Here is a 20470-nt window from a genome sequence, read left to right on the forward strand (position 1 = left end):
TACCCTTAACGTCCTCTGTTGGTGCTCCTGTTACTTTTAGGTCCAAAAACATGGGAAAAAAAGAGTCCAGGTTCAAAAATACTAAAGATTTTAAAACAAGTTGTCCTGCAGTTTGCATTTTTGGTCGTGGTTAATACTATTCAGCAGTGGTGGAATGTAACTAAGTACATTTACTCAAGTACTGTACTTAAGTACAATTTTGAGATATTTGTACTTTACTTGAGTATTTCCATTTTATGCTACTTTATACTTCTACTTCACTACATTTTGAGGCAAATATTGTACTTTTTACTCCACTATATTTAGCTGACAGCTTTAGTTACTTTTCAGTTCAAGATTTAACATAAAAACATAATTAATATGAAATGTTTGCTAACATGTTAACATGTTTTAAATTGAACATCATAAGAGTATATTAAGTTGTTAAAATTAGTCCTACCTTGGGAAAATTAAAGCGGTCCGTACATAAATGCATCAAAACTAATACACAACAATATATTTTTAGAATATATGAAACAATCTGAGTGGGTCCATTCTGCATAACGAGTACTTTTACTTTTGATACTTTAAGTACATTTTGATGCTGATACTTCTGTACTTTTACTTCAGTAAGTTTTGAATGCAGGACTTTTACTTGTAGTAGAGTAATTTCACAGTGTTGTATCAGTACTTTTACTTAAGTAAGGGATCTGAATACTTTTTCCACCACTGCTATTCAGTGCATCTGAAAATAAATATTTCATTTTTATTTACACAAAAGTACGCTGAAGGATAGTATGCCTGTTGAATATGAGTATAAGTGCACAGTCTGTGATTTCACTTTGAGTGGACCTAATAAAGTGTCGTCAATGAAACCAAATTATTGCTATAAATTACCCTTAACGTCGTCTGTCGCTGCTCCTGTTACTTTCCCACCTCTGACACAGTCTCCTGCTGGGAGTTAAAGTCTGTGAGAACCCCGCCGTTCTTTAAAAGTTTCAACTTTACTTTAATGTGTGAAGGTGTCGTCGGCCATATTCAGTGACATACTGCTGTCTATTTCACAACCTCTTTTAGTGTTGAGCCGTAAATACGAAGCAATATATAATTAGGTTTGATCTGAGAGCAATTAAAGAGTGATTTATTTTTCCTTTTTCGACACCAAATAGTTCAATTAGTGGTTAAATCCTTGTTACAGTTTGTTTGAAGGCTTGTGAACGCTCTCATCGTACTCTGGTGGTCCAAACAAACCCTCGTGTGGTTTGATTGCACTGTGAACATAATCTCTAACCCCAACCCAATAACAGGAAATGAACCAAAACACAGCAGATTGTGGGCTACCTGAGCAGGCATGTTGTGAGCAACAGATGCAGTTTCACTCTGATTCAGACTATCCAAACAGACTCGGGTTATGGAAGTGCACTAACAGCCCCAAACCGACCAAATTATCATAAAATTATTCCCACCGAGCCTTTTGGACATTGTGCACAGAAAGTTTTTGCTTATATGAACAAATATAACACTTTTTTTTCAACATGATCTCACAGAAATCCGTGAAATAGCCACGGATTTCGCTTAACTCAAAATCCGTGGAATAGCCACGGATTCGCTCAAATTTCCGCGAAACTGACACGGATTTGGCTACAATGCAAGTTAATGCCAGTCATATCCCGTGGCTATTCCAACATACAAAGTGATTATGTACATTCACTGAGTGAATATTTAGAAAATAAAACATATATTTCTCGCTACAAATGTGATCAAAATCCATTTTTATGCAGAAACTAAATCAAAATATTGATTTTTCACTAAAAATGAGAGAACTGTCCGCCATGTTTTTTGTTCTGACCGCTGGGACCTTGAAAGTCACGTGACTTGGAACAAACCAATAGCCACGGGATATGACTGTCATTAACTTGCATTGTAGCGAAATCCGTGTCAGTTTCACGGAAATTTGAGTGATTCCGGGGCTATTCCACGGATTTTGAGTTAAGCGAAATCCGTGGCTATTTCACAGATTCCTGTGAGACCAGGTTGTTTTTTTTACAAGACTTGTATCATAGAGATACAACAAAATAGCAAATGAAACAAGAAAAAAATGTATTTTGCGAAGATTTGTGTTGCTAAAAAAAGATAAAGCTAATTTTGCTGCAATTTGTCACCTTAAACGGATCTGCTGGATCCGTGACGTAAAGAAAAAACAAAAACTGGCTAGAAGGCTCGCTCTCTGAATACAGTTCAGTGCATCTAAAAAGAAATATGTACTGTTTATTTAGACAAAAGTACGCTGAAAGATAGTATGCATGTTGAGTATAAAGTGCAGAGTTTGTGATTTCACTTCTTGTGGACCTAATTGCATGCATTGCTGCAACACTCTCGCTCAATACTGGACTAATATTAATAATCGGTGTCCACATTAGTCACTTGGACACAAAAACATGGGAAAAAAAGAGTCCAGGTTCAAAAATACTAAAGATTTTAAAACAAGTTGTCCTGCAGTTTGCATTTTTGGTCGAGGTTCATACTATTCAGTGCATCTGAAAAGAAATATTTCATTTTTATTTAGACAAAAGTACGCTGAAGAATAGTATGCATGTTGAGTATGAAGTGCAGAGTTTATGATTTCACTTTGAGTAGACCTAATTGCCTCAAAAGATTGCGTTGCAAACTTTTCCAGACTGCCAGCTGCAGCAATCTTGTTCAATACTGAACTGATTTCGAGGAATTGTTGTCCACATGAGGCCCTCAGACATGTTCCAGGTTAAAAACTACAAAGTTTTTGCTGCAATTTGTCACTTTAAATAGTCATCTTGCGGCCCTTTATAGGGTCTGGAGCCCCTGTTTGGGAACCCCAGCTCTGCTTCTCTGTTCCCAGTCCAACCCAGTTGAACAGGACTCAGCAGGTCACGTGTGCTGGTAAATTTCCATCCTGTCGTGAAGATGAATGAATGTGGTGCAGATTTGTGGCCAGATTTTTAGAGTTTTCTGTGGTTTCAAAACATAACAAATCATTTTTTTATCTTGCAGTCTAAGCCAAACATGTTTTACTAGTGAAATATTAAAACTACAACATGACATTAGAGATATACTTTGATATTCTTTGGCTAAACTTCTCCCACTGTTTCCCATGACTGTTCTTCTGTTCTTCTAAAAAACGATAAGAAAAAACAACAAATATTCATCTAAATGTGGAAGAGTTCAGCAGGTTACGGCTCCAGAAACCAGAAACTCTTCCACTCATTAGACCTTTTATCCATTTCTGTGGTCACGTCTGTCCTGTAAGCCGTCGCAGAGGGCATCTCTTTCACAGATGGCCATATGAAATAGATATGATTGTCAGATGAGAAACTCCAATATAGAGTGTAGCTCTGCTGGATCCGTGCTGGAATCCAATCCGCTCATAAATGTGTGTCTTTCATGCTGATCTGAAACCACAATTATGAGCTTAGGAGCCAAAATAACAGGGCTTGATTTTTCTGGGCCTGTTATAATCTGCTGTCTTTCAATGAAATGAAATAACTCTATGATCTCAGCTAATCTCCGGGCCGTTTTTTTTCCAATATTTACGTCATGCAAAACAATATCACGTTATTGTCGATTCAATCTTTGGAGGATTCTTTCAACTGCTCATTTACCGGCCGGTTGTTCTTTGTCTTTCAGTGCCTGTGTCGTTAAATGTACCGAGGTTTTCTCATTGAAGACGAGGAGAGTGTTGACTTCAATCCTTCATCTCTTTGTCTGCAGCGTTTATAGATTAAAAAGAAGAATAAGGCAGCGTGTGGAAAGACACCTCCCAACAATTATAAAACAATTATCTTCCTTTAATCTTCACCAGGAAATATGAACTTGAGGAAAACCATAACCTGGACTCAACATGCAGTAATTATCCATCAAAAGCTCTTATTAAACGTGTGAAAAATAGATACTTTAGTTGTCGTTTAAGGGCGGGAAAAAATTAGACAATGAACATGTTTGCATGCACATTAATTGACAATATTTCAAACTTTATGCAGGTTATGTAAAAAGCATATTCCATTCAGACTTATTCTTATTCAGAATGCAGCATTTTCCAATTTGAACATGTGCATTATGCAGATTTTATTTCAGTTTTAAGAATATTCTTTTTCCTTCTTTTTTACACTTTATTGCGGTAGTTAATAGACATTTACCTTTGTTAGCATATCATGTTCCTTATACTGGTAGCTTTTCTGTTTACGTATTTTATAGTGAGTAAATAATAACTGTAATTAAAAAAAGAAACTAACAGTAAGGTTGGAACAAAAAGAAATATACATAGTGAGGCCTATTCCATATTTCTCAATGATTCATCTGTGTGTGATTCTGATGTTTTGTTTTGATATCATGTCTGCTCACAAGTTGAAATAAAGATTTTTTTTAAAGATGGTGGCCAAGGCAGCTCTGTAACGAGTTGTACTGCGGTTCTAACAGCCGTAGTATTCCTACAGAAAGTGGCAAGACGACTCTCAGGAAGTGACAATTCAGTGCGTCCAAAAAGAAACATAATATTATCCTGTTCATACTATCCTTCAGCATACAAAAGTATACATTGCAGCCTGTTTCACAGCACTCAATACTTGAGGATTGGTGTCCACATTAGTCACTTAAGACACTAAAACATGGGTAAATTATTGAAGGAATCAGGTTGTCCTGCTTAGTTTGCATTCTCTCTTCACAACAGTTTTTCTGCAGATGAAGAAAAAACAAAAACTGGCTAGAAGGCTCGCTCTCTGAATACAGTTCAGTGCATCTAAAAAGAAATATGTACTGTTTATTTAGACAAAAGTATGCTGAAGGATAGTATGCATGTTGAGTATAAAGTGCAGAGTTTGTGATTTCACTTCTTGTGGACCTAATTGCATGCATTGCTGCAACACTCTCGCTCAATACTGGACTAATATTAATAATCGGTGTCCACATTAGTCACTTGGACACAAAAACATGGGAAAAAAAGAGTCCAGGTTCAAAAATACTAAAGATTTTAAAACAAGTTGTCCTGCAGTTTGCATTTTTGGTCGTGGTTGATACTATTCAGTGCATCTGAAAAGAAATATTTCACTTTTATTTAGACAAAAGTAAACTGAAGGATAGTATGCATGTCGAGTATAAAGTGCAGAGTTTGTGATTTCACTTCTTGAGGACCTAATTGCATGCATTGCTGCAACGCTCTCGCTCAATACTGGACTAATATTAATAATCGGTGTCCACATTGGACACAAAAACATGGGAAAAAAAGATTAAACATTTTAAAACAAGTTGTCCTGCAGTTTGCATTTTTGGTTGTGGTTCACACTTTTCAGTGCATCTGAAAAGAAATATTTCACTTTTATTTACACTAAAGTACGCTGAAGGATAGTATGCATGTTGAGTATGAAGTGCAGAGTTTGTGATTTCACTTCTTGTGGACCTAATTGCCTCAAAAGATTGCTTTGCAAACTTTTCCAAGGCTGCCAGCTGCAGCACTCTTGTTCAATACTGAAGTGATTTCGAGGAATTGTTGTCCACATGAGGCCCTCAGACATGTTCCAGGTTAAAAACTACTGAAGTTTCCCTTTAATGAGCAGTTAAAACACACAGCAGGGATCCCTGTGAGGTCAGAGAGGAGAGGACAGATGAAAGATGCTGGTTTCTTACCCCATACTTGCACTGGCGTGAGGAGGTTCCATACTGGAAGCGACACTGCTCGTCTGCATCGTACACCTGCCCCGGGGCCACTGTTGGGTACAGGAAGTCTCGTTTCAGAGGTTCATTGTCCAGACACGTCCCCCGACCTGAGCTGTCAAAAAAACAAACCTACAATAGGATTGTTTCTTGCACAAAGAAACCTTTCTACACTTGGCTGGTGGCAGAGTGAGAAACGCCAAGACTGGATGATTAAAGCCCCCCCGCCTCCTCCCGTCTGCTTCTCTTTAAGACTTTGGCTGGTGCTGTTTGACTCATTTAATTTTACCACCAAACTACCTTTGTAGGAAGCTTGTCAGAGATCTCAAATGACATGTAGTTAATGCTGCTATCACACATCACCTCCTCATCAAAGGGAGTGTTGAGACATTTTAGCAGCAGCAGCAGATCTGAGAGAGAGAGCAGCCCTCTGATTATATGCTCCGTCACTGCTCATAAGGAATCCACACAAGAGCCAATAAAAAAAGAGAAAATCTGGAGTGAGCTCTGGGTCATATGTCCAGGCCTCAGATTATGTTTAGTCTGTTTTGTCAGATAGAAATATGCACGCTCACAAAGGAAGAAAAAAAACGTCTGTTTTGTATTCTAGTAGCTTAAAAATAAAAAAATACTGCAGCCAAGAAGCACATAGAGTTTCTTTTGTTGGTGTTTATTCTGGGTCAAGCTGCATTTCTCGCCACACGGGCAGAACACGCAATAAAATGTATGATTTTGATCTTTGGCCAAAAGTGTAAAACACTAAAAATCATAGCAGAGACAAGCGCCAATAAACAAACAGACGTTTATTTCCTTTGATGCTTGCGGAGGATTAACTCAAGGATAAATACTACTATGACTATTTACTATAACACTTTGTTCTTTTCCAGATGTAGCAGCTGAGACGTGCAGTGGGAAGCCTCCCATCCCTCGAAAGGAACACTGGTCTACTCTGCCCAACAAAGCCTAACTGCAGTAACTACGCAAAGGGTTAAACTGAGAAAAACAGCTTTAAAGTTTTTAAACTTTTTTTTAACTGGCCAGCCAAATGGGTTATAGGTAGGTAAGTGATATAACACTTATTTCTACATGTATTGAAAATGTCATTTTTATGCTCGAAATTCATGAAGATTTATTTGCCCTTTGACCCCAAAAATGTAGTTACTGCACTCTGGTTTCTAATAATAATGCACAAACAAATAATGCACTAACTACAATGTTTTAAAAGTGTTCTCTCTAAACAACTCTATTCAAAGATGTGTGTGTGTTTTAGACATACTATTATAAAGTAATGTTATATTTTAGTCTTTATTATTTTATTTTTTTAAATAAAAATTCAATTTTTTTATCCATTTCCCTATCAAATAAACTTATAATTTCTATTATTCTTGTCTTCACTATTCAACACAATGAAGAAATACAAGGCTACACTGTATCACAGTGGATTTTGTAGTTAATGCCATTTTTACATTGTTATTTCTCTGAAATAAAGCAAAACTGAAATCTTGTCACAAGATAAAACGGACATAAAGGAGTTCATTTTTAGTTATAACTCAATTTCAACCAAAAATGTAGTTACTGCAGTTAGGCTTTGTAGGGCAGTACTGATGACAACAATAACGTGGAGCTGGGCTTATTATTAATTATTATTATTAATAATATCAACTGCAACTAAGGTCAAAAGTACAGCACAAAGGACTGAAACGTATGCCGCATTTCTGTTGCATGCACTGTAAAAAAAATCTGTTTAATTTCCGTTAAAATACCGGCAGCTGTGGTTGCCAGAACTTCACCGTAAAAAATACAGTGAGTGGATTTTCTATTCTAAATTTAAATGTAAATATCAGCAAAAACTGTCATTTAGACTGAGTATTCCTGTTATTTTTTAGGGTAATTGTGTCATTCATTCACACATCATGGTATTTCTCCATAAATTTTGCATGAAAATGTTATATTTTTTACAGCAAAACTGTGTGTTTCTTCCACTTTATGGCAGAAAAAAGTAAAAGTTTTGTGCTATTCTTTGATTTGATTTCGATTAATTAAAAGTGTCTAATATGGTGATATGCAATTTTTAATTTTACGCCCTATTTCTGATGTATTTGACAGTGTTTTACTGTTATTTCTACTCAACATTCGCTGTTTCATTGGTTTTTGCATTTGCAAAGGTTGTGATTGTACCTGGTAATCTTTTTTGATAGCACCTTGGAATTATTAAGAGTGAGCTGAGCTGAAACTAGAAGGCAGGAGCATTTAAATTCTATTTTTTAAATGTGTTTTTACATTTTTATTTGTCTGCTGTAATATCTAGTGCAAATAAAATAAACCAGCATCCCGACACTGGGACAAAATATGCTATTTATGATTGCTAAATAACACGATGATGCAGGTTGGTTGAATTTATTGAAAGTTTTATTTAAGCCCTTCGCATTTTCCGGATTATTTATCACAGAAAAATAAACTGTAGTCCCGTTAAAACACTCTATGTTACTCCTCAGCAACATTGTGAAACCATGATTGATTCTAATATTGACAAATATTCACATATTACACAGAGCAGAGGGGAGAGGACAGGAGAGGCTGGAAACATGCAAATAGTTCAATATATATATAGCATGTGGACAACCAATTTATTTTTCCAATATTTATGACACTTGTGGGAAGTTAGAACGCAAGTGTTGTATATATAAATTCTATTTTATTTAAATTATTTTAAAAAATGATCAGAGAGACTCAACTTAGATTATGATTTATGTCATAACCATAATAACCATGGTGCACAAAAGAAATGTTTTGTTGTTCCCACTTCTAGTCATGATTGTGTTGATTCCACAGAGCTGCAGGATTTATAGATTTTATATACAGTATATATACACTACCGGTCAAAAGTTTTAGAACACCCCAATTTTTCCATTTTTTATTGAAATTCAAGCAGTTCAAGTCAAATGAACAGCTTGAAAGGGTCCAAAGGTAAGTGGTGAACTGCCAGAGGTAAATAAAAAAAGGTAAGCTTAACCAAAACTGGAAAATAATGTACATTTCAGAATTATACAAGTAGGCCTTTTTCAGGGAACAAGAAATGGGTTAACAACTTAACTCTATGGAGTCTTGGGCTATTTTGTCCATTTTTGAATTCTTTTCATGTCTTTGTAAGTCATTTTGTGTCTTTTTTTGGTAATTTTGTGTCTTTTTAAAGTCATTCTGTGTCTTTAGGTGTCTTTTTTTTGTCATTTTGTGTCTTTTTTTGGTCATTTTGTGTCTTTTTAAGTCATTTTGTGTCTTTTGGTGTCTTTTTTTGTCATTTTGTGTCTTTTTTTGGTCATTTTGTGTCTTTTTTTAGTCATTTTGTGTCTTTTTTTGGTCATTTTGTGTCTTTTTTTTGTCATTTTGTGTCTTTTTTGGTCATTTTGTGTCTTTTTTTAGTCCTTTTGTGTCTTTTTTTAGTCATTTTGTGTCTTTTTTAGTCATTTTGTGTCTTTCTTTAGTCATTTTGTGTCTTTTTTTAGTCATTTTGTGTCTTTTTTTGGTCATTTTGTGTCTTTTTTTGTCATTTTGTGTCTTTTTTTAGTCATTTTGTGTCTTTTTTGTCATTTTGTGTCTTTTTTTAGTCATTTTGTGTCTTTTTTTGGTAATTTTGTGTCTTTTGGTGATTTTTTTTTGTCATTTTGTGTCTTTTTTTGGTCATTTTGTGTCTTTTTTTTGTCCTTTAGTCCAACATAAAATGTGATTTTGAATCTTTTTTTACTTTCAAAACACTATCATGCTCAATAAAGAATTTTAAATGTTGCAAATATGCATTAATTTCAGAGTACACTGAGACATTAAACTGCATCGTTTTCAATTAAATTCTGGAAAAGTTGGTGTGTTCTAAAACTTTTGACCAGTAGTGTATATATATATATTTTTTTTTAAAAACGCCCTTAAACGGCTTGTTGCTGTTCAGAGACTTGAGGCTACAGTGAAGATATTTCTATCATATTAAACCCCCAATTCTCTATGAAAGGGGTTTAATGTGTTTTCTAATTTAGTAATGCACAAATCCATCATTACATTATAACTAAGCCAGCAGCTGGAGCAACAGTCTCCCACTGAAGCACATTTTAAAGTTAATTTTTAATGTTGACCATCTTGTTTTCAGAACATCTAGTCCACGCTGTTTGTTTTCAGTCCAGACTTGCAAATAAAAAATGTATTTTAAGTGTTTAAATGTTCCAGATTGTTCCTTCTGCAGCCCCTGTTCTCCCTGACTGAATGGAATAATCCCGTTTCTTGGCTCCGGTTCCTCGGAGGACCCTCTCATCATGGAGAGAAAGAGACAAGCCGGTCTCTGAGGGCCCCGGACTCCCTGTGCCTCACTATTTATTGGTTTGGAGAGAGACAAAATAGTCAAAGTTTAAACATAGAGGCTATTATTTGACATCGTCGCAAAGGCTTCCTGTCCGGCGGATTCAGCCAAATTCATTATGCCGAGCGGAAATATCCTCTAATAAGCGAGAACATCAGCCATCCCTGAACTCTGACACCAGGCCTTCATGCAGATATGAAGCATGCTGACTGTATCCAGCAGGCAGCAGCATGATTCAATCTGACTAACCCAACAATTATCATAAGGCACAAGAGTCTAATATCAGCTTTAATAGATTATATGTGGTCTCGGGGAGTTTAATAAACCCAAACAGCCTGCCTTTTAACATTTATAACAAACTGGCATGCAAACGCTGGGGGAATAAACTATGACTGAACTGTGAGTGCATTCATAAACCATTCCTAAAAATCCCAAACAAAGCGCCACATATTGCTTTAGCAAGACGGTGAATCTAGGCCAACACCACAGCCAAAGTTGTTTACTTGGCCAGGAGAAGCATGAGCGATATCCAAAAACTCTGATTGAGGGAGAGAAAGGGAGGATAATTGGAGTTTACAGACAGAAAACCTTTTGTAAGAAACATAAAAGCTAAAGGCAATAAAACCAGAGTGAAAAGAGAAAACTCAAGAACAAATAGCTATAGATAATAATAATAGCTAATAGAAAGACTCTGACCTCCCACCTTCTGTTTAAGGCAGGAAACATTACATGTTTCTGGGATTTTATTTCCCTTTCTATTGTAAAATTTGGTTCTTGTGCCATATTTCTTTACCTGTCTTTTGTAATTTTGTGTCTTTTTTTGGTCATTTTGTGTCTTTTTTAAGTCATTTTGTGTCTTTTTTTTTTGTCATTTTGTTTCCTTTTTTGGTCATTTTGTGTCTTTTTTTAGTCATTTTGTGTCTTTTTTGGGTCATTTTGTGTCTTTCCTGGTCATTTTGTGTGTTTTGGTCATTTTGTGGTCATTTTGTGTCTTTTTTAAGTCATTATGTGTCTTTTTTTTGGTCATTTTGTTTCCTTTTTGTGGTCATTTTGTGTCTTTTTTTTGTCATTTTGTGTCTTTTTTTGGGTTGTTTTGAGTCTTTTTTGGTCATTCAGTGTCTATTGGTCATTTTGTGGTCATTTTGTGTCTTTTTTTGTCATTTTGTGTCTTTTTTAAGTCATTATGTGTCTTTTTTGGGTCGTTTTGAGTCTTTTTTGGTCATTTAGTGTCTTCTTTGTCATTTTGTGTCTTTTTTTTGTCATTTTGTTTCCTTTTTTGGTCATTTTGTGTCTTTTTTTTGTCATTTTGTGTCCTTTTTTGGGTCATTTTGTGTCTTTTCTGGTCATTTTGTGTGTTTTGGTCATTTTGTGGTCATTTTGTGTCTTTTTTGGTCATTTTGTGTCTTTTTTAAGTCATTATGTGTCTTTTTAGGGGTGTAATATAGACTGAGAAACGTTCAGTCTGCTTAGAAAACAAGCTGAACAACTTTGTCTCTTTTTTTTTTCAGAGCTCAGCCCTGGTCATCCTCAGATCCTGCAGCCAGGCCTGGACAGGAACCCGGCGGAGCAGCAGAGAAGCGTTTCTTTGTGTCCCGGCTGGAAGCTGGCACATAAATAACGCTGTCATCTCCGTCACAAGTGCTGCTCACTAACCCTCCTCTCACAGCTTTCAGCCGGAAACAGCATCTGACAACCACGGCGGCTATTATCGGCTTTCTTGGAGGGCCTTCCTAACTAAACATGAACACACACACACACACACAAACAGGCAAACTTGCAGCACATCCAACCACAAGGTTGTATATTAGGATCTGCAAGCAGGTCTTCGTGACGCGCAATTAAAGCTGAACTGCAAAGAAAGAAAAAATCCTCCACAGAAAGATGGAAATGGACTTTTTGAGCGCTACATTTTGAGATATTTGCAGTCGCCAACTTGTATTTTTTGGCCTAAAACAGTGATTTAAGTTGGTAAAACTTGGAAATGTAAATTATTGACATTTAGGGCAATAATGTAAGTTAGCACAACAAAGGAAGCCAGTTGTCTGCTCAAAAACAAGTTGGTGAGTTGTTGTTACTTATATCTTTAAGTTGGGGTTCACAACAAGGGACAATAGTTCTGATAACTCTTATTTCTTTGTTGTGGAATGCGGGAAATCGGTGAAATTCGGTCATTAGCGAAAGTGTCTTTTTTTGTTTCATTTTGAGTCTTTTTTGGTCATTTAGTGTCTTCTTTGTCATTTTGTGTCTTTTCTGGTCATTTTGTGTCTTTTGGTCATTTTGTGGTCATTTTGTGTCTTTTTTGGTCATTTTGTGTCTTTTTTAAGTCATTATGTGTCTTTTTTTGGTCATTTTGTTTCCTTTTTGTGGTCATTTTGTGTCTTTTTTTTGGTCATTTTGTGTCTTTTTTAAGTCATTATGTGTCTTTTTTTTGGTCATTTTGTTTCCTTTTTGTGGTCATTTTGTGTCTTTTTTTAGTCATTTTGTGTCTTTTTTTGGGTCATGTAATACTGAGTCAGCATGGCACATTGACCTAATTCTGGGATGAAGAATGGCAGCATGTTACTGCTCTGCGGGAACAATCCTGACCACTTTCTGATTGTTGTTCCTAAACAATGAAGCTGTTTCCAAACAGCGCCGCAGCCCGCCCAGAGTCTGTCTGTCTGTCTGCAGACAATAGTCAGGCTTCAATCCACAGAAACCAACAGTCCCCATAGCTGATATCTGTCAGAAACTTTGTTTGAGACCAGGTGACTCTGTTTTAAGGGGAACTCTTTGATGCAATTTAACACATCAAAGTCTGTTTAGGTCCCTAGAGACTCCATATTTAATTCAAGTCGCTATAAAACCTTCAGTGGCTCCAGAGGGAGCTGCACAAGTCTCATAAACTGCCTCAAATGATGTCACCAGAGTCAAAACATCTGAGGGTGTGAAGGGATCTTCAGATTTTTATCACACAATTGAAGATTCATATGGGCGAGTAGGCTCCTGTTCCACCTTCTAGTAGGTCCAGTAGGTTGTTATTAGCTTATTAATAATAAAAAGTATTTTTGTAGCGTAAACTTAAGAAAACTGCGGCCTTTTAACTCAGCTATTCTCAACCTTGGGGTCGGGACCCCAATTGGGGTTGCGAGATGATTTCTGGGGGTCGCCAAATCATTTTGATCACAACATTTTTGGTAATTTCGTGTTTCTTTTTAGTAATTTTGTGTCTTTTTTTGGTCATTTTGTGTCTTTTTTAAGTCATTTTGTGTCTTTTTGTTTCCTTTTTTGGTCATTTTGTGTCTTTTTTTGTGTTATTTTGAGTCTTTTTTGGTCATTTAGTGTCTTCTTTGTCATTTTGCGTCTTTTTTAAGTAATTTTGTGTCTTTTTTTGGTCATTTTGTTTCCTTTTTTGGTCATTTAGTGTCTTTTTTTTGTCATTTTGTGTCTTTTTCTAGTCATTTTGTGTCTTTTTTTGGGTAATTTTGAGTCTTTTTTTGGTCATTTAGTGTCTTCTTTTTTGGTCATTTTGTTTCCTTTTTTTGTTCATTTTGTGTCTTTTTTTAGTCATGTTGTGTCTTTTTTGTGTCATTTTGAGTCTTTTTTGGGTCATTTTGAGTCTTTTTTGGTCATTTAGTGTCTTCTAAGTCATTTTGTGTCTTTTTTTGTCATTTTGTTTCCTTTTTTGGTCATTTTGTGTCTTTTTTGAGTCATTTTGTGTCTTTTTTGGGGTCATTTTGAGTCTTTTTTTGTCATTTACTGTCTTCTTTGTCATTTCTTTGGCTTTAGATCAAACAGTCCTGTCATGATCACTTGTATCTGTTCTCTTCTCTGACCTTTTTGTAACCTGTGTAGTTTTTTTTAACCATGCCAGGTTGGCATTACTCAGCCAGAAGTCACATATTTACTCCTCAGTTTATTTGTGCACTTCTAGTTTCTCTCCTCTATGACCTATTCACAGAACACTGCAGCAGCGGTTGGAGGCAGCTGGCCTACACATCACCACGGAGGACCACATGAGCTCTAACATCCAGCCGCTTTGAGGTGCAAGGATGCAAGTGTCTTCTTTGTCATTTTGTGTCTTTTTTAAGTCATTTTGTGTCCTTTTTTTTTTTGGGTCATTTTGTTTCCTTTTTTGGTCATTTTGTGTCTTTTTTTATGTCATTTTGAGTCTTTTTTTGGTCATTTAGTGTCTTCTTTGTCATTTTGTGTCTTTTTTAATTCATTTTGTGTCTTTTTGTTTCCTTTTTTGGTCATTTTGTGTCTTTTTTTGTGTTATTTTGAGTCTTTTTTGGTCATTTAGTGTCTTCTTTGTCATTTTGTGTCTTTTTTAAGTAATTTTGTGTCTTTTTTTGGTCATTTTGTTTCCTTTTTTGGTCATTTAGTGTCTTTTTTTTGTCGTTTTTGTGTCTTTTTCTAGTCATTTTGTGTCTTTTTTTGGGTAATTTTGAGTCTTTTTTGGTCATTTAGTGTCTTCTTTTTTGGTCATTTTGTTTCCTTTTTTTGGTCATTTTGTGTCTTTTTTTAGTCATTTTGTGTCTTTTTTGTGTCATTTTGAGTCTTTTTTGGGTCATTTTGAGTCTTTTTTGGTCATTTAGTGTCCTCTTAGTCATTTTGTGTCTTTTTTTTGTCATTTTGTTTCCTTTTTTGGTCATTTTGTGTCTTTTTTGAGTCATTTTGTGTCTTTTTTTGGGTCATTTTGAGTCTTTTTTTGTCATTTACTGTCTTCTTTGTCATTTCTTTGGCTTTAGATCAAACAGTCCTGTCATGATCACTTGTATCTGTTCTCTTGTCTGACCTTTTTCTAACCTGTGTAGTTTTTTTTAACCATGCCAGGTTGGCATTACTCAGCCAGAAGTCACATATTTACTCCTCAGTTTATTTGTGCACTTCTAGTTTCTCTCCTCTATGACCTATTCACAGAACACTGCAGCAGCGGTTGGAGGCAGCTGGCCTACACATCACCACGGAGGACCACATGAGCTCTAACATCCAGCCGCTTTGAGGTGCAAGGATGCAAGTGTCTTCTTTGTCATTTTGTGTCTTTTTTAAGTCATTTTGTGTCCTTTTTTTTGGGTCATTTTGTTTCCTTTTTTGGTCATTTTGTGTCTTTTTTTAGTCATTTTGTGTCTTTTTTTGTGTCATTTTGAGTCTTTTTTGGTCATTTACTGTCTTCTTTGTCATTTTGTGTCATTTTTACGTCATTTTGTGTCTTTTTGTTTCCTTTTTTGGTCATTTTGTATCTTTTTTGGGTCATTTTGAGTCTTTTTTGGTCATTTTGTGTCTTTTTGTCATTTTGTGGTCATTTTGTGTCTTTTTTGGTCATTTTGTTTCCTTTTTTTGGTCATTTCGTTTCTTTTTGGGTGATCTGATCTGTGCGTGTGAGATTCTGTTCAGTGAGCGGGGGTCACGGACAACATGCATGTTAAATTGGGGGTCACGACTCATAAAGGTTGAGAACTACTGCTTTAACTAAATGCAACCGGTTATTTTTCAGCAACCGGTCATTGAATGGACTGATAACAACCTGCTGCACCTAATATCACTTGTATCTGTTCTCTTGTCTGACCTTTTTGTAACCTGTGTAGTTTTTTTTAACCATGCCAGGTTGGCATTACTCAGCCAGAAGTCACATATTTACTCCTCAGTTTATTTGTGCACTTCTAGTTTCTCTCCTCTATGACCTATTCACAGAACACTGCAGCAGCGGTTGGAGGCAGCTGGCCTACACATCACCACGGAGGACCACATGAGCTCTAACATCCCGCCGCTTTGAGGTGCAAGGATGCAAGGCTGGAAGGCACCCGGTTATCAAACACGGCCACAAGGAGGTCTGGCAGCCGCGCTGGTGATGAAATGATGTGAATAAGCGGGGGAAGGACGCCGTACAAGACGGACTCGCGGGTCACCACAAGGGCCAGCGGGTTGTAAAGAGAGGCGGCTGCAAGCGAGCTGGAAAACAGGCACCTTCTTCTGCTGCACACACACACACACACAGATTCTTGTACTTCTGTCTTTGTGAGGACCATCATTGGAACAGTGAATTCCCTTGCAAGATTATAATAGTTTTGGATCTTTCATTTGTTGTCAGATTCAGTTAGTTTTAATTAGTTTTTAGAGTGAGTTTGCTAGTTTTAGTTTAGTTTTTATTAGTTTTAGTTTTTTTTTAAAAACGTGTTCTGGTCCTCACTATGTAGGAAGTACAAGAACACACACACACGCACATACGCACATACGCACGCACACACACACACACACACACAGGCAGACATATTCTTGTACTTCTATCTTTGTGAGGACCATCGTTGGAACAGTGAATTCCCTTGCAAGGTTATAATAGTTTTGGATCTTTCATTTGTTTTCAAATTCAAAGTTAGTTTTAATGAGTTTTTAGAGTGAGTTTGCTAGTTTTAGTTTAGTTTTTATTAGTTTTAGTGTTTTTGTAATGGGGTATTTGTTGGGTGGGAGATTAAAAGAGGTCACAGCAAATTTTGCCTTTATTTCCTTTGTCTTATCCATCTTCATTATGTATGAAAAAAACATTTTCACTATGATTTTAGTTAGTTATGTAACCACAAAATACAGTTTCAGTTAGTTATCATTATCATGTTCCGGCCGAAATGTCCTCACTTTGCAAACATGTCCTCACTCTGTTGGTTAAAAACGTGTTCTGGTCCTCACTATGAAGGAAGTACAAGAACACACACACACACACACACACACACACACACACACACACACATTGTTGTACTTCTATCTTTGTGAGGACCATCATTGGAACAGTGAATTCCCTTGCAAGGTTATAATAGTTTTGGATTTTTCATTAGTTTTAGTTTTAATTTTGTTGTGAATTTTTGTTTTCAAATTCAGTTAGTTTTAATTAGTTTTAAGAGTGAGTTTAGTTTTTATTAGTTGTAGTTTTTTGTAATGGGGTATTTGTTGGGTGGGAGATTAAAAGAGGTCACAGTAAATTTTGCCTTTATTTCCTTTGTCTGATCCATCTTCATTATGTATGAAAAAAGTTGACAAAGAAAGACGAAAACGAAGGACATTTTCATTATAATTTTAGTTAGTTTTGTAACCACACAATGCAGTTTCAGTTAATTATCATTATCATGTAACCTTTAACCCTTAAAACAAAGTCTGAAATCTAAAAAAAAGCCTTTAAAGAAGTGAGGACCGGCCGAAATGTCCTCACTTTGCAAACATGTCCTCACTCTGTTGGTTAAAAACGTGTTCTGGTCCTCACTATGTAGGAAGTACAAGAACACACACACAAACAATTCCAAAAAGTTTGAATGTTGTGAAAAACGTAAAACAAGATATCTACTCCTCAAAAACATATGTTTTCATTCTGAATTTGATGCATTCTGTTTTTATTTACAAATTTACAATTTAAAAATTAACTGACAAAGTCATGAAAAATTGGAACGATAACATTATTATTATTTGGGCATTTGAGAGAAAAACGGTGGGAAAAAAATGTGGATGTATTTATCCAATCAGACTGATTTTTCATGCAAAATTCTTATTTTTTATTCTTAATTTTGGCAAATCTGCCTGTATTTTTGACCCTCCTATGACCTCTTTTTATGTTAAATGTGAACTTGACCAGTTGTCTCCACGTCTTCCTACTCCTTTTTCGAACATGTAATATTTATTTGGGCTTTATTATTTTGATTATGCAATTTTGGTAAAATTCTATAAGTAAATTGCATTGTTTTTCTTGTTTGTTTCTTTGTTTGTTTTCTATTATAATTTTAAATATTTGTGTTTGTTATAACACGTTTGAATAAACTGATGAATCAATCCTTGTTGTGTTTAATCAATCAGCTGCAGACCCTGTAAAAAGTACCTGTACTTTCAGAAAGTACTACTTTTTTCCAGTTTTTTATTGAAATTCAAGCAGTTCAAGTCAAATGAACAGCTTGAAAGGGTCCAAAGGTAAGTGGTGAACTGCCAGAGGTAAATAAAAAAAGGTAAGCTTAACCAAAACTGGAAAATAATGTACATTTCAGAATTATACAAGTAGGCCTTTTTCAGGGAACAAGAAATGGGTTAACAACTTAACTCTATGGAGTCTTGGGCTATTTTGTCCATTTTTGAATTCTTTTCATGTCTTTGTAAGTCATTTTGTGTCTATTTTTGTCATTTTGTGTCTTTTTTTTGTCATTTTGTGTCTTTTTTTTGTCATTTTGTGTCTTTTTTTAGTCATTTTGTGTCTTTTTTTGGTCATTTTGTGTCTTTTATTAAGTCATTTTGTGTCTTTTTTGGTCATTTTGTGTCTTTTTTTGTCATTTTGTGTCTTTTTTGGTCATTTTGTGTCTTTTTTGTCATTTTGTGTCTTTTTTTGGTCATTTTGTGTCTTTTTTTAGTCATTTTGAGTCTTTTTTTAGTCATTTTGTGTCTTTTGGTGTCTTTTTTAGTCATTTTGTGTCTTTTTTTAGTCCTTTAGTCCAACATAAAATGTGATTTTGAATCTTTTTTTTACTTTCAAAACACTATCATGCTCAATAAAGAATTTTAAATGTTGCAAATGTGCATTAATTTCTGGTGTGTTGGTGTGTTCTAAAACCTTTGACCAGTAGTGTAAATGGCCCCAGAACTTAACTTGACCCTGATCTTTCAGTTCTAGTCCCTGTGGAAAGTTCCTGTGGCTGAAAAACACACACAAAAAAAAAAGGCCTGATAGTTCACTTACTCGAGGAAGCTGGTGATGTAGTCTTTGCTGCAGGCGGACCAGGAGAACGGGTTGGTGTTGGCGGTTATATGAGCGGCCATCAGCTTGGCGGTCTCGTGGCCTTTGGTGCCGCAGGAATTCCCGATCCCATCGTGGTTCATCCCAAAACTGAAACACACAAAATAACATTAAGCTGATGATGATCAGTGACCGCTGGGCTAAAAAAAAAGTGACCTCTTTGGGTTAAAGAGTCCAGATGGGATAGAGAGTGGACGGTCCAGGACGCCTCCCTCCCTCCGTGGCTGTAAAGATCCAGCTCTGTGGCTCTGAAACAGCTGTGTGGAGGGGAGCCAGGGGTCAAGGGTCAAACCCTGTCTGGAGCTCGGCAGGAACGAGAAAAAGTTCTAATCACCACTCTGATGCCTGCCTGTCAATCACAGCTGCAGGTCTGAGCAAGCCAGGAGGGTTGAGCAAGCTTCAGATCAGAGAACAGAGATCCAAAACCCAAATCGATCACAAAAGACTGTACACTGTTAAAAATCTTTGTAGAAATAACAGTAAAACACTGTCAAATACATCAGAAATAGGGCGTAAAATAAAAAATTGTATATCACCATATTAGACGCTTTTAATTAATCAAAATCAAATCAAAGAATAGCACAAAACTTTTACTTTTTTCTGCCAAAAAAATCTGTTTAATTTACGGTAAAATACCAACAGCTGTGGTTGCCAGAACTTCACCGTAAAAATTACAGTGAGTGGATTTTCTATTCTAAATTTAAATGAAATTATCAGCAAAAACTGTAATTTAGACTGAGTATTCCTGTTATTTTTAGGGTAATTGTGTCATTCATTCACACATCATGGTATTTCTCCATAAATTTTGCATGAAAATGTTATATTTTTACAGCAAAACTGTGTGTTTCTTCCACTTTATGGCAGAAAAAAGTAAAGTTTTGTGCTATTCTTTTGATTTGATTTTGATTAATTAAAAGTGTCTAATATGGTGATATACAATTTTTTATTTTACGCCCTATTTCTGATGTAGTTGACAGTGTTTTACTGTTATTTCTACAAAGATTTTTAACAGTGTACTTAAAAACAAATCTGAAATGGAATTTGTTGTCTAACAGCACTATTAAAGTCACAATTTTGATATATGTGGTGGAGATGCAAAGAAAAAGGCAAATTTGTGTTTCTGTAAGCAGAAAAGGTGTCTAGTTTATTCATTTAAAAATAAGATATATCATAAGGTCCACTTGGTCTATGGCATATCCCCCATAATTTTCCTTTTTTTTAAGGATTACTGGCTCTGGGTTCTTATGGGTTAACAATTAATTTTTAAGAAAAAACCTTATCTGTCTGGATATCATTTCAAGGAGGAAAATCTCCCGTTACAGCAGGATGTCAAAGCTTTCTTTTCCTAACAGTCCAGGAGCACAAATCAGCTCTAATGTATATAACAACCCCGACCACATCGCACCGCCTCAACCTGTTTTTGTAAGGCTGGCGTTTATGACATTTTACCCTACTCTGGAAATAAATCAGGCCAGTCGAAACCCCGCTGCAGTGTGTTTTTTTTATACATCCTCTAGAAGCAGAGACTATTTTTACAACTGCCCCACAACAGAAGCAGACACGAGACATAATAAAGGAAATCGCCATCTTGCTGAACTCTCTCGAGAGGGATACGTAGACTAATACATCATCATTATTTTGCTTTATATTCAGGAAGAAAGAGCCAGAGGTATGTGGACACTGACATTTGCATGAGGAAATATGTGGAGATACAGTTCACGACGTCTGCAAGA

General features: G+C 35.9%; 1 protein-coding gene across 1 annotated transcript in view; it reads right to left on the bottom strand.

The window, feature by feature from the left end:
• The window catches only part of adamts6 (ADAM metallopeptidase with thrombospondin type 1 motif, 6), a 128377-nt gene that overhangs the window by 70194 nt on the left and 37713 nt on the right, over nucleotides 1-20470 (bottom strand). The window contains exons 10-11 of the mRNA XM_059358050.1: nucleotides 18681-18827; nucleotides 5632-5773 (exon numbers count right to left, since the gene is read on the bottom strand). Of these exons, the coding sequence (XP_059214033.1) occupies nucleotides 5632-5773; nucleotides 18681-18827 (289 nt within the window). The remainder of the gene's footprint in view (nucleotides 1-5631; nucleotides 5774-18680; nucleotides 18828-20470) is intronic.

Source organism: Centropristis striata, chromosome 19, assembly GCF_030273125.1.
Source record: "Centropristis striata isolate RG_2023a ecotype Rhode Island chromosome 19, C.striata_1.0, whole genome shotgun sequence".
Lineage (NCBI taxonomy): Eukaryota > Metazoa > Chordata > Actinopteri > Perciformes > Serranidae > Centropristis > Centropristis striata.